This window comes from Narcine bancroftii, chromosome 4 (genome assembly GCF_036971445.1).
Source record: "Narcine bancroftii isolate sNarBan1 chromosome 4, sNarBan1.hap1, whole genome shotgun sequence".
In the NCBI taxonomy this organism is placed as follows: domain Eukaryota; kingdom Metazoa; phylum Chordata; class Chondrichthyes; order Torpediniformes; family Narcinidae; genus Narcine; species Narcine bancroftii.
In genome coordinates, this window is record NC_091472.1 from 43084519 (window position 1) to 43099985 (window position 15467).

Genomic DNA, 15467 nt, shown 5'->3' on the forward strand with positions numbered 1-15467 from the left:
TCCAGCTCCTGGTAGGTGCAAGGGGCAACAAAAGATTGTGACGTAGGTCATTTTAAATGGGTCAGAATCAGGAAGGAGCTAAATCACTACTTCAAGATGCTGCAGCTATAAAATTGGAATACAAAGCCACCTTGACCATCCCTGATCAGCTTTGTTTTTGCAAAAGAATTTTAATCCTACCCCTCGGGTTTTCTCCAATAATTTTTGTTGCCCTGACAAAAGGCTCACCAACCTAAGTTGATCTATAGGACTAAGTGCTACAATCCCTGAAGTTTCAGTATTGGTTAGATTGATCCTCTCTCATAGAGCTAAGTACAGTCAGTTGCATCAATTACAATAATTGACAATGACCACTAGAGAATAATATTCAGTATCAGACACATCTTCAGTTTTATTCCTTGGTATTTCTGTCTTTTAAACTCAAGACACCCTCTGTCAAGGCAGGCTGACCACAGGCTGATCAGACTTGAGTGTGTGTTCAATATCCATTTCTTCTCGTAGTAATTTGGAGCCCAGATAGGATTCCTCCTTTACAGGCAGGGGCAGGGAAGGATTTAACTGGTGGTGGGATAAGTATGCCAACAAGAAGAAGCAACCGGTAATATCTCAACCAAAACAAGGACAATGGGCAAGATGGGAAGTCATTGAAAGGAGGAGACTAACCTGGAAGGACCTGTGGAATAAGGAGTCAAATAGAACAAGCTTTATCATCCGAGCCACATATGATTCCTGCCCTCCCCCACAAAACAAATCTGTGGTTGGGAGAGGACCCAGCATGTTCCCTCTGTACAGCTCTTGCTACTCTCAAGCACAACTTGGTTGGGTGCAAGTATTCTCTGTGTAAAAAAACTGACTCCTGATGTCTCTCCTAAACTTTCCTCCCTTCACTCATGTCCTCTGGAGTTTACTATCCCTGCCCTGGGAAACAGGCACTGCCGTCCAGCCTATCTATTCCTCTCATAATCTTGTCGACCTCTATTAAGTCTCCTCTCATCCTTCTAAGCTTCAAAGAAAAAGTCCCAGTTCTGCTAAACTTTCCACATATGACTTATTTTACAATCCAGGTAACATTCTGGTAAATCTCCTCTGCAACTTCTCCATAGCTCCCACATCCTTCCTGTAATGAGGTGACCAGAACTGAACACAATTCTCTAAGTATGGTCTCACCAGAGATTTGTTGAGTTGCAACATGACCTCGCTACTCTTGAACTCAATCCCCTATTAATGAAGCCCAGCACTGCATAGGTCTTCTTACTATCCTATTGTAGAGCTCGTCGAAAGAACCAAAGACTTGTTGATCCAAACCAAGGCTTTTATTAGCAAAACACCGGAGCTCTTCACAGGTGGCCGACCAGTCCGGAATGATCCGACCTGGCTAGGGACACAACCCTTTAAGGCCCAGACAATAGGAGTGGCTTAGCTCTCAGCCAATCGCTGTAAGCACAGTCTAGGTACAGTAACTATATACACTATGTACATTGGTGATAGACCTGTACTATCACATTCACCCCTTCTTGGAGAATTGACCCTGGAAAAAAAAAACAAAAACGAGGGAGAGAATGAAAGGAAGGGGTAGGTCAAGGACTGTAGCGGTCAGGGGGTCTGAACATCCGGCGTGACCGCCGTGGTGCCGGGATTGGGGTCACTGGAGTGGTGTTGCCAGCGGGCTCGTCGGGAGCGACTGCTCCGTCGCTCAATTCCCCAGTCGTTTTGTCGGCAGGGTGGCTCGGGTCATTGGGATGCTGTTGGTCCTTCTGTTGCGGCACGGGGCCTGGAGAAGGAGTTGGGGGGTTTGCTGGGTCTACCGCGTCCTGAGCTAGGTCCCGCACCGAAACAGTGTCCTCCCGCCCGTCTGGGAACTCCACGTATGCGTAATGTGGGTTCGCATGGAGTAGAGTCACTCGGTCGACCAAGGGGTCATTCTTTGAGTGCCGGACGTGACGTCGCAAAAGGACGGGGCCAGGGACGGTGAGCCATGCCGGTACAGTGGTTCCCGATTCGGATTTCCTCGGGAAAAGGAACATCCTTTCGTGGGGGCTGGCATTTGTTGCAGTACATAGGAGGGAGCGGATGGAGTGTAAAGCACTAGTGAGAACCTCCTGCCAGTGAGAGGTGGGGAGACCTTTAGACCGGAGAGCCAGTGTAACCGCTCTCCATATGGTGGCATTCTCCCTCTCGACCTGGCCATTACCGCGTGGGTTATAGCTCGTGGTCCTGCTTGAAGCAATACCACACTCCAGAAGGTACTGTTGCAGCTCTGCACTCATGAATGAGGACCCCCTATTACTGTGGATGGAATTGGGGTTTGTAGTTGCTCGCGATTGGCGGTGGGTAGGTCGTTGGTCACGGCGGTCGGGCCCTGGCGGTCGTCAGCGATGGACGCTAGGGCGAGCACCTGGTTGGCCGCGGGGGTGGCTGTGGCGGCGGCAGCAGCGGCGGTAGCGTCGGCCCCGGGGGTGGCTGTGGCGGCGGTAGCGTCGGCCCCGGGGGTGGCTGTGGCGGCGGCAGCAGCGGCGGTAGCGTTGGCCCCGGGGGTGGCTGTGGCGGCGGCAGCAGCAGCGGTAGCGTCGGCCCCGGGGGTGGCTGTGGCGGCGGCAGTGTCAAGTGTTCCGCACGGGGGCGAGAGACGGGCCATCACCATGGTTGCGACGGTGGGTTGCCCCTTCCGGGTTCGGCGTCTCCGTGACGTCAGGCGTTGCCGTGCAGGGGAGCCCTCGCTCTCATTGGACGAGAGCTCTGGGGAAGAAGAGTTTGAAAGGGAAAGCGGCGATTGGGCTTCACACGAGGCACTGTGTTTGCTGGCGGCCATTTTAGACCTACAGACTGCAGCAAAGTGGCCCTTTTTAAGGCACTTCTGGCACCTGGCTTTTCTTGCTGGGCACTGGGACCTGCTGTGCTTGTCCCTCCCGCAGAAATAACATTTCGGGTTCGCACGGGGCAGGGTAGCAGCAGCCGACAGGCCGTCAGGGGTAGGGTAGAAGGGCACTCTACTCACATCAGAATGTGGGGTCCAGTCCCTAGAGAGCTCGGTGGACTTTAAGGCTGCATCCTCCATTGTGATTGCAATCCGGGCCACGTCCTCTAGTTTTTCTACCCCTTGTTCGAGCAAGCGCAGCCTCACTTCATTCGATCGGAGCCCGGCAACATAGGCATCCCGGACAAGATCATTTGTGATCTCGACAGCAGTTTTGTCCACACAGTTACAGTCCTTGCCCAATGCCTTTAATACTTGTAAATATGCCCTGCTGGACTCACCGGGCTGTTGCTTCCTCGACGCAAGCACGAGCCGGGCATGAACTCTGTTCACCGGTTGATCATACAGTCCTTTCAGTACCTTTATGGCTGCGGTGTAAGTGGTCTCATCCTGGATGTTCTCGTAGACTCTCAAGGACACCATAGACAGCAATGCTGTTAGACGCTGGTTATCCTCCTCTACCTGAATGAATCTCAGGAAGTTTTCAAAGTTCAGCAGCCAGAAGTTAAAGGCTTTGAAGGCTGTAGCTGACTGTGGGTCGATATCAAGTTTTTCTGGCCGAGTTAAACGCTCCATCCCTTTCAAAAAAATTCTTTTGCTAATAAAATTGTAGAGCTCGTCGAAAGAACCAAAGACTTGTTGATCCAAACCAAGGCTTTTATTAGCAAAACACCGGAGCTCTTCACAGGTGGCCGACCAGTCCGGAATGATCCGACCTGGCTAGGGACACAACCCTTTAAGGCCCAGACAATAGGAGTGGCTTAGCTCTCAGCCAATCGCTGTAAGCACAGTCTAGGTACAGTAACTATATACACTATGTACATTGGTGATAGACCTGTACTATCACACCTATCAACGTGTGGCAACCTTGAAGGATGGATGGATCTAATCCCAAGGTCCCTCTGTTTCTTCATACTCTTAAGTACTCAGTCTTCTGGTTCGTCCTTTCAAAATGCGTCACCTCACATTTATCCATACTAAAATTCATCGGCCACTTTTCCATCCAACTCTGCATCCCGTCTCTACTCTTTTGTAACATTTGACAACCTTCAGCTCCATTCACAACTCCTCTAACCTTCGTATCATCTGCAAACTTACTAACCCATCCTTCTGCCTCTTCATCCAGTTAATTTATAAAAATCACAAAGAGCAGGGGTCCCAGAACAGATCCTTGAGGCACTCCACTATTCACTGACCTCCAGGCAGAATACTTTCCTTCCACTACTACTCTCTGCTTTCTATCTGCAAGTGAATTTGTTTTCCACACAGCCAAGGTTCCATGGATCCCATCCCTCAAGACTTTCTGAACAAGTCTCTCATAGGGGACCTTGACCAATGCCTTACTAAAATTCATGTCGACTACATCTACCACCCTACTCTCTCCAATTTCTTTTGTTAACTTTTCAAAAAACTCAATTAGGCCCTTGAGGCATGGCCTTCCCTTCACAAAGCCATGCTGACTATCCTTGAGTAGACTGTACTTGTCCACATGATCATAGATCTTATTCTTAAGAATCCTTTCCAATAGTTTGCACACCACAGATGTAAGACTCGCTGGTTTGTAAGTCTAAGGATTCTCCCTATTAGCTTTTTTATACAAGGGGACTATAGTCACCATTCTCCAATCCTCCAACCCTACCCTGCAGTCAAAAAGGACTCAAAGTTGGCGTAAATCTTGGAGTAAGGAGGAGTGGGTCCTGTGATCTATTCCATCCCAGGTATCTGGCATGGGAGGGTCTGGGTTTTTGATGACAGGGCATTTGAAGTTCTTCTCTTTTCTTCAAGATCAACTGCTAGACATCTCAGCACTTGATTGTGTCACCAGGTATATCGGCCTTGGGTGAGATTGACATTGCACCCAACCAAGTTGTGCTTGAGAGTAGCAAGAGCTGTACAGAGGGAACATGCTGGGTCCTCTCCCAACCACAGATTTTGTTTTGTGGGGGAGGGCAGGCATCATATGTGGCTCGGATGATAAAGCTTGTTCTATTTGACTCCTTATTCCACAGGTCCTTCCAGGTTAGCCTCCTCCTTTCAATGACTTCCCATCTTGCCCATTGTCCTTGTTTTGATTGAGGTATTACCGGTTACTTCTTCTTGTTGGCATACTTACCCCACCACCAGTTACCAGAATTCAGATGGAATTGCTTTCTACCAGGTGGGTTTCTTTGCTTATACGCCTAAGCCCCCTCCACCTTATTGCACATAGCCCACAATGAGTTGGAGTGCAGATTTTGCATTCTGTTCTGCTGCAGCTGGCATTCATTTTCTGCCTGTTGATAAGGCTGGGGCAGCACTGCTTACGCACAGGTCTCATGATTTTGAGGGTCATCTCCAGCCTAACTTTGGTACACTTGTATTCCTCCACTAGGCTACACAATGGCAATGACAAGATTCCATCCCCATAAAGCCTTCTTATACGCTGTACTAAGACATCTGGGTAGTCCAAGCCACTTCCTCTTTCGTGAACGAATCAGTCTCTCCAATTTCTCAACATACACTTGAGCCGCTTCATTTATTGTTTTTTTTTAAACTTTATTTATTCATTCAAAAAACAAATAATATATGACATATACAGCAATTAAACATGAACATGAATTTTTTTATATATATATAGAAAAAAAGAAAAAAGTAAAGAACCTCCCCCCTCAGCCAACTCTCCTAAGGAGAGCCATAAAAAAAGAAAAAAGAAAGAATAGTAAAGAAAAAGTTAAATATACATATTAAAATCTAATCAATATAAATTGAAATGTAAATATTCCAAGTATAACAGCCACTTATTAATAAAAAAATATAATTATCATGCAAAACATACATAATTTTTTCCATTATTAAACAATATTTCATCTCATTATGCCATCTATTAATATCAATCATATTTGTATCTTTCCACATACTAGCAATACATTTTTTCACTATGGATAAAGCTAAATATACAAAAGCAAGCTGGAACTTATCTAATCCCAAACCTTTCAGAGGTTGCAAACTACCCAATAAAAATACTGTTGGATTTCATTTATTGTTAATGGCCACATGAGTAGCAAGCTGATCTTGAGACACCACACCTTTAGATTCCTTGGGAGAGCAGTATTGTTAATTTGCTTAAGCTCTCTGAGTTGTTCAACCTGCTGAGGGTTGCATTATACCAATGTCCAAAGCTTTCGATTGGTTTTTCTAGGACATCTACAAGCCTGCCCTTGACTATGGAAATGCTACAAGGCTTGCTTGGTTTGATTTTCATTCATACAAATTTGTTGTCTCTGAGAAGCTTATAGAGGAGACTCTTAGTGCAAGCCTTTGTTGTTGTTAATGTGGTCATGTCATCCATATATGCTCTAATTGGAGGAAGATGTATTCCACTCTTCAGGCACTCCCCTCCTACCATCCAACGTGATACATAGATGATGAGTACGATTGGCATGTTGAAAGTAATACAAGAGATGGGGCACGCTATTATTATATTTATTTCCAGGTGCTGCCAAGCAGTGGTGTTTTGTAATGGAGAACTGGAGATCCTGAAAATACTCCTGGGTGAGATGTGTGATGGCCTCTGGAACCCTGAAGAAGTTGAAGGCTGTCCAGAGCATCTTATCCAAAGGTATTGGCTAGATCTAAAAATGTTACGTGCATGTCTTTGTTTTCCCACTTGGCTGTTTGTATCTAGTGTCAGATGATGGTAATGTGTTCTAAGCATCTTGAGAATCCCCACACTCCTGCCTTCTGCCCTAATGTATAAACAAACTTATTGCTCACCATATATGTATAAAGTTGTTGAGCCACGACACTGAAGAAAATCTTTCCTTCCAATTGGAATTGGCTGAAGGCTGAGGAGCTATTTTCATTAGAAAACGAGATCTCTCCTGCTCTCCTGCTCTCTGCCATGCCTTAGGTATGATTCCTTTCTCCCGTGCCACTCTCATCAGGTTCCAAAGGAACTTCAGGACACCAGGGGTGCTCTTATTGACCTGTATGAAATTCTGCAGGGCCCTGGGGCTTATGCTATTCTTGCCCACTGATCCGTGTTCTTCCTCTCTTTCCATGTACTAGGCCTCTCGTCCAGCTGATTTTCTGGTGGCTAAATGGGTGGCATGCCTGGTTAATTCCTCAGGCTGTCTGCATGTGTTTTCCTCAAGTGTTTTTCATATCTGGCATATCCTTGATATTTTCTTAAATTAAAGAATAACATTAACTGTCATCCTATCTTCTGTTACCTCTCTGACAAGGCTGCAGCTATCTCCTTCTTTATTTCCCATTGCAACTTAGGATAGATTTTTGAAAAAATTACGTACAATATGGTAGAAGCCGATTCATTCCTTTGAAACCCATGCACCTAATTACAGCTCTGAACATTTTGAAGGGTGTGAGAAAAGTGGAACACCCAGGGTCATGGGAAAATGTACCCACTCGTTACAGAGAGGTTCAGATTTGAACACGGATTGCTGTCGCAGAAATATCATTGCACTAATCCTAATGCTAATTGTGCCTACCTAATCTGGTCCTGGGATTTGCCAAATCTAATGTGGTCCATAACATCTAAAAACTCTTTTATCATAATACTGACCTACTACAAATTTTCCATATTCCTCTCAGGTTATCTAGATTCCGACATCTGCAGTTTCTCATGTGTATCGATATACCTCTCTTTGACCACATCCTTCTCATTGGTGAATAGAGATGAGAAGCATTCACTTCACATCACCTGCCTCCACACAGATTGTCTCTTCAGTCTCTAAAAATGACCAATCCTTTCCCTGATCACCCTCTTGCACCTGGCTTAGAATATCTTGGCATTCTCATTAATCTTACTTCCCACAGATATTTCATAGCTCTTTTGTACCTCTGAATTCCTTTCTTAAATTCACTCCTACATATTCTATATTCTTCAACCAACTACATGTACTTTGATTCCAGTTATACCTGCTGTTTCGGGCCCAGAGGACCCAAAAACCCAGCAGCAATAGAAATTCACCAAGATAAATGGTTACTTAAACAAAAGTTGCTCTTAATTTTCTTTAAACATATAAACAGGATCAAACTTTAACTTATTACTATTAACTTAACCTGACTTAACCCCCTTCTAATTCTAAGCACACATGTATATAATGTGTATAAGTTCAAAAAGGTTCTTTGATTCACAGTCCAATCTCACTTCTCACTCCTCCAAGTTCACCGGTATCAGGTAATCTTAATACCATGCAAAAAAAGTTAACTTTTATGAATTTTCACCAAGCTCTGGTGCTTAAAGGTAATTGGTTACCACTCAGGAAGGTTCTTGTTGGTTTCAGAGAGAGATTTGTTGCTCATTGTACACACACAAACTGATTCCTTCTGATCAGCTACTTCAGTGCCTCTAGCTAGCCATTTCCTCGTGTAGGGTTTTCAACAGGCTGAAATCAGAACTCACAACCCATCTTGAGTTTTAACAAGCTGCCAGCTTGCCATAACTGCAGAAACCAGTTCTCTCCCTCTCTCTTAGAGAAAGCCTGTTTGGTCTCCTCTCTCTCTCTCTCTCTCTCTTTCTGCTCGCAAAACCACATGACCTTCTTAGAACAGCAAACTTCAACCAGACAGATTGCGGCATCGGACCCAAACTTCTGAGCCTGTTCATTTGTTTCTTTCATTCCATTACTCCACAGGAGGTCTAATTAACACCAACTTGTGAAGTCTCTTGAGCTCAGGTTCTTCTATTTGCACCTCCTTAGGAAAACCTCTCACAAAGCAGTTTCCATTGTCCCTACAAAAGCCCTGGGCCCGGACTGTCTGGTTTAGGCAAAGCTCTGATATTTTAAATGAGATCAATTTTGTGAAATGCTTGAGTTTGTTTATGACCTATACTACTCCCACAATCTATCTCCTCCAAAATCATCTCTATATACAAAATAAAATATGATATAATCTGTCACACTGCCTTGTGCATCTTTTTATTTTACTGGTTAAATCTTATTTTGTGTCTTGTGCCCTAGCAGCCAGGGGTTTTGAAAAGGTTGAGAGGTGGTGGAGGGATTTATCAGGCCTAAGACAGATACTTTTATGAATCAATTGCATCAGTTTAACATGGAGTTCCAAATGTTTCCACACAGCTCAGTCCACCAGCAGGCTCCTGGATGGATTATTGCAGGAAATGTGTGCTATGCAGTTACTAGTTGACCACTGATGGAGTTGAAATCTTTTCCTGTTCCCATGTTCTCAATGACAGCATGGGGTGGGGGTTTACTGATGTTTATTGGTGCCCTGGCCACTACATTGGGCTGCTCTGCACAAGTGAATCTGTCTCGAACACCCTCAACCATCAGTTGATCATTTTGTGGACTCTCTCCTTTCTGGTGATTTTAGCATCTGTTGGCACAACTCAGGTGATTGGGATAGACAACGTCTTGCTTAAAGAGCCAGCAATCAGTCAGTAACAGTATGCTTATATGCACTGATCTCAAACCTATCCAAGATTCTGGTTTATACCCTATCGACCCACTCACCTGTATTGGTCTCTCAGTGGGTAAAGCATATATTGCTCCTCATTGACAGTGCCTGAACAACCCCATCATTTCTTGATTAGTTGGCCTGCTGTTAGTTCTCTTCCTCTTTCTGCTGATCAATGCAAAGAAAGAGCATCATCTGCTACAACCAATGAATGAAGTAAAGGAGAGGAGAAAACTCAGAACGGTGAAAGCTAGAAACTATGAGCAGGTCTCTGAGTTAAAAGGTTCCACATTCAAGCCATACCCCAGAAACCTCAGTAGAGACATCTAATCTGACACTCCAGAGCAGTTTTGAGGGAGAGCTGCATTGTTACAGCCACCATGTTTCAAAATGAGAGGCGAGCCTAAGATTTTGGTGTTATCTCCGGTGAACATCCAAGATCTGAAGGTTGTCAAGTCATCTGCAGGGGATTTCCCCTTTCCATCAGCTTTCAGTTCGATCAGTGGGAATCAGATCCAATCATGTTTGCTTCAGCTCAGCAAATTCCCTAACCACAAAGATGTTGGGGTCCAAATCAATGATAAGGATATTAGTTACATTTATATGCAATGTATTTGCCTTTCTCGAAGGGGTACACTTTGTCAACTGATTCACACCAGGGTCAAAAATGACATTCAACAGCATTCTGGTAGGAACTTGCTGAACGAGATTTTGCAATTTTAACCATTCACTCCCTCTGATCCTACCAGACGGGTTGAGTTAAAATCAAGGCCCCAGAATCTTTGATCTGTGAATAGTGGCTTACATTAAAACCAGCTGTGGGAATTCTGAGTCCATCGCAATTGATGGCAACAAGAGGATTACAGCTTCAGTGGCATGTCTGTGCTGACTAAGCTGATAGAGTCATAGAGTCATGGAAACTCATCCTTCAGCCCAACTTGCCAACACTGACCGAAATGTCCCACCCACTCTAGTCCTACATGTCTATGTTTGGACAGTATCACTATACCTATCATATGCATACATCTGTTAATTTATTTTCTTAAATATTGCAATAGTACCTGCCTCAACCACTTTCTCCAGCAGCCCATTTCATACACACACTCTATGTAAAAAGTTACTCCTCAGGTTCCTGTTACATCTCTCCCCTTCCATCTCAAACCTATCTTCTCTGGTTATTGATTTCGCTCCACTGGGTAAAAGACTGTGCATTCACCCAATCTATACCTCTCATGATTTTGTATGCCTCTATTAAATCACCCCTCATCTCCTGTGCTCCAAGGAATAAAGCCCTCGCCTGCTTAACCTCACCTTGTAGATCTCTGTTTGCATGGCAGTGGAGTCACTGTCAGTGGCTTTTTTGCTCCTGGTCTAGAAGAAGAAAAAAAACACCAAAATGCTGGAGGAACTCATTTGATCTATTCAGCATCTATAGAAAACAAAGAACATTTTGGGCCTGAGCCCTTCTTCAAGGAAAATTCAGAAAAGGCAGAATCAGAATATATCAGAAAGCCTCGGAATTCAAACAATGGGGAGGAATCCAGACCAACAAAAGGGTGTTAATTGGATGTGATAAAGGACTAGGTAGAATTTATCATGTCTGTGTGAAAGGAGACGAGGGAAGCAAGGGGCGGGGGCAGGGTTAACGAAAGAAGTTGACATTAATTCTACCCAGTCAGTGGGTGCCCAGTCAGAAGATGAGGTGCTGTTCTTCCAATTTATGGGGGTCTCAGTCTGGTAGCACATGAGACCATAGACAGACATGTCGACAAGGGAATGGGATGAAGAATTAAAATGGGTGGCCATTGGGAGATCCCCACTAATGCAGCGGACAGAGCCGAGTTGCTCAACAAAGCGATCTCCAAGTCTACGTCCAGTCTTTCCAATGTAGAGGAGTTCACAGTGGGAACACTGGATACTGTAGATAAACCCTACAGATTCACACGTGAAATGTTGATTCACATGGAAGGACTGTTTGGTGCCCTGAGGTGTTGGCGTAATTGGAACATCTCCTACAGTCACAGGGGGAGGTCCCAAAAGGATGATTGGTGGGGAGGGATGAGTGGACAAGGGCGTAACAGAGGGAGCGATCCCTGCAGAAAGTGGAAAGGGGAGGAGAGGGGAATATGTATTTAGTAGTGGGATCATGTAGTATTTGGCAGAAATAGTGGAGAAAGATGTGATGGATGTGAAGGCTGGTGGGGTGGTAGGTGAGGACAAGAAGGTATGGGGGTGGTGTTGGTGGGGGCCAGGGCAGATGTGTAGGTATTGGAGGTGTTATGAGCACAGAGGACCCCAAAACACAGCAGAAATAGATATTCACCAAGACAAATGGTTACTTAAACAAAAGTTACTTTTAATTATCTTTAAACATGAAAATAGAATTAAAATTTAACTTATCACTATTGACTTACTTAACCTAACTTAACCCCCTTCTAATTTTAAGCTCACATGTATATAATGTGTGTATAAGTTCAGAAAAGTTCTTTGGTTCACAATCCAATCTCACTTCTCATTTCTCCAAGTTCACTGCTTGCAGGCAATTCTTATACTGTGCACAGAATTTAACATTTATAAAGTTCACCAGGCTTTGGTGCTTGAAACGTAAATGGTTACCACTCAGGAAGGTTCTTTTTGGTTTTCAGAAAGAGATGTGTTGTTCCAAGTCATCCACAACTGATGTACTTCTTAATCAGCCACTCCAGTGTCTTGCTGACAAAACTTGCTCCTTCAGGGTTCTTGAGATGATAACCTCTTTCTTTTTCTTTCTCTTATTCTAAGTGAAATATTAGACAGCCAGCTCTCTTCTTGCATGAACCACAAGGGCTTTGACCAGGCCATCTTCTAAAATGGGGCTTTCCACAAGCTTGCTAGCTTGTTGTATTCCAGTCCAAGCTGCCTCTTCTGGCTGTAACACTGTAGAATGATTTCTCTCTTTCTCTCTGAGAGAAAACCTGTTTGACTCTCTCTGCTTGTAAAACCACATGACCTTCTTAGAACAGCAAGCTCTACTCCAGACAAATGGCGGCTCCAACAAGATCTTTCATCTGTTGCCTTTTGTAAACAACAATCCATTGGGGAAGCGTCTTGCCGAGTTGATGATGGGAGAGGGACACCATGTTGTTTGAAGAAGGAGGACATCTCTGATGATCTGGCATGGAAGTCCTTGTCCTGGGTGCAGATGTGACAGAGACTAAGGAATTGAGAGAATAGAATTGAATCCTTACAGGACACAGGATGGGAAGAGGTGTAGTTGAGGTAGTTGTGGGAATTGGTGGGTTTAAAGATGATGTCTGTCGAGAGTTTGTCTCCTGAGATGGAGACAGTGAGATCAAGGAAAGTGAGAGTGTTGCTAGAGTGTTGAATGTGAGGTTGGGTTGGAAATTGGCAGTAATGTGAATGCAGTCAACAAGCTCATACATGAGGCAGCACCAAAGTAGTCATCAATGTAGTGAAGGAAGAGTTGAGGGGCCTTAACTTTGTAGGCTTGTAGCATGGATTGCTCCACGTAGCTAAAAAAGGCATGCATACTGGGGGCTCATGGCTACCCCTTTAATCTGGCAAAAGAAAAATCACTGAGGGTGAGGACAAGTTCTACTAGCCAGAGGAGGGTGGTGGACTGGTTGGTTCTATTGTCCAGAAAGAAATGAAGGGCTTTGAGGCTTTCAGTATGGAGCATGGAGGTGTATAGGAATTGGATATCCATGGCAAATATTAAGTGATTGAGTTCAAGGAACTGGAATTTGTTGACATCACAGAGGGTGTGTGAAGTGTCCTGGATGTAGGCGGGAGGGACTGGACCCGTAAGGATAAAACAGAGTCAAGATAAGTGGAGACCATTTTGGTGGGGCAGGAGCACATGGACATGATGGGTCTGCTGGGACAATTGAGTAGGAGGTAGAAATGGGTGTTACAGGGTTGGGAAACAATAAGGTTGGAGGCTGTGCCAGGGAGGTGACTGGAAGTGGTGAGTTCAGAGGTGGTGTGTGATACAGTGATTTGAGGAGTCAACCAAGATCTCCAATCATGATAACAGTCCAATAGCTCGTTCTGAAAGGTGAGATTACTGAATGACAGGACTCATCTGTAGACAGTTGAATGGCTTGCTGACATTCACCATCTCGGCTCACACTTGAAGACTGCCACATATTCGTATCCCAGAAACTGTCCACGTCATCATAAAGGAAGGGAGGAGAAAGATCGGTGAGAGAAAAATGACATTTTATTGTCAAAGCATTTTATAATTTACATAACTTGATAAATCACTGTGGCATTCATGTCCAATTGGGATTACAGTTTTTTGATGCAAAGAAGATGCTTTAAACTTGATACTGACAGCCATGGCACGTAAACACTTAAATTGAATACATCTGTTTCCACTGGAACTCTTGTATGATTCCAGGATCGCTAAAAATAAATCTCTTTTTTTCCTTATAAATCATAGTGATCCTTGCCTGCTGTTTTTATTTTAAGTTGGGGTAATTTATATACACAATGATACATGCCTCTGACCTTCTAGAATTGATAACTCAACATGGAATTGGGCTTTTTAATATTCTGTCAAGGCATAAAATGGATCACGAATCAATTCCATCCACTGATATCCAGGTCAATTTTAACCCTGTCTGCTTTCTTAATGAGAAGAAATGTGCTTAAATTTGAGGTGGTGCACATCCGACAGTTGCTTGCCAGAAAAAAAGCAGGAAGCACTAGCTGGCACCTGGAGAGAATGGGAATATGAGATTCATACAATATTGGACAGCAGTCAGGAGAGTCAGGAGGTATTTTGTTAAGTTCATTAAGGAACCAAAGGGTTAAGGAGGGGAAACCTCAACATTCATAACAAGGCCTAGGGACAAACCTGCTCTTCCTTGCCTCACAAGGAAAGTTTCACACTTACCTTAAAGGGTCTCTTCAACTTTTGAGTAGTTGCTGATGTGCCCTCTCTTGACAAGAAAGCCACATGAGTATTTCTTTTCTCAGGCTTGAACTAAAATGTATTTCTTCCTCACATTATCCTGTGGTCCTCAACCATGCACAGCATTTATTTTAGCATTTACCCAGAATTTCTTTTTATTCTTTTGTTTAAAATAATACATGAGTCTGTGTTCAAAACAATTTGGAATTCTTAACCAATTAATATTGGAAAAAAAAATGAAAGAAAAAGCAAGCAACTTTAGGAGGGAATACTCATCCCTGTGTAGCTGAAAATGGGGCTATTAGTTTACTTGGAAATAATAGAAAAATGCACAAGGACTGGAGTCAGTGTACATAGAGAGGTCTGTGGATCTAGGAGAGGTTACATAGGAAGATAGGAAGAGAAAGAAAATGGAATTTTAAATTTGAAGGTTACAGGGTAGAGGAGGAAAGTTAGAGTTGAAGGAGATGTGGTACAGAAGACTAGTTGAAGGGAAGAATGGGATATCTTATGAGAGAACGTGGGACTATCTGAATCTGGAAGAGAAAAAAATGGTAAAAGATCTTTGTATCTATTGTTACAGAGTTCTGTGTTGTGTATTGGTATATGTGTTGTGTGGTTTTGTGTTGGAAAGTGACAGTTTGCCTTTAAGAGCCAAGGTGAAGGTGGACTGCTGAGAGAGTGGAAGATGGACTGGGCATGTGCAGAAAATGATCTAAAAATTTCTGGACTTGGAAGACAAACCACCAATGGGGGTGCTGTGGAGAGGAAGAAGGCCCAGAACATGAGTCATGGTCTGGAAGACAGTTTAGAATGTTGGGATTTCAAAAAGGATGAACATTCCGAAGGCAGCTAGAAGGATCCGGTCTAAGCCAGTTGTTCTTCTCTCTGCAAGTAACGCAAGACAACTTCGAATTTTGTGCTCTCTCTCTCTCTCTCTCTCTCTCTCTCTCTCTCTCTCTCTCTCTCTCTCTCTCTCTCTCTCTCTCTCTCTCTCTCTCTATCATTCTTAAAGATCTTTTGGCTTCAGTTTACCAAACAAACTGAATTTTGTTTATGATCTTTGCTTTGGTTGAGATCGAAGTTTTGTGAGTCTTGTGTGTTTTGTGTTTGTTTTGTGTCTAAGTTTTTCTGTGGGCTGGTTGGAAATATAACTTA

At 43.9% G+C, this 15467-nt stretch overlaps 1 protein-coding gene across 1 annotated transcript in view; it reads right to left on the reverse strand.

Annotated features, from left to right (window-relative positions):
• LOC138759822 (uncharacterized) overlaps window positions 1-3816 on the reverse strand; it is a 39850-nt gene extending 36034 nt beyond the window's left edge. Inside the window, exon 1 of the mRNA XM_069930376.1 lies at window positions 2996-3816. Within this exon, the coding sequence (XP_069786477.1) occupies window positions 2996-3550 (555 nt within the window). The 5' untranslated portion in view covers window positions 3551-3816. The remainder of the gene's footprint in view (window positions 1-2995) is intronic.
• Window positions 3817-15467: the final 11651 nt, after the last annotated feature.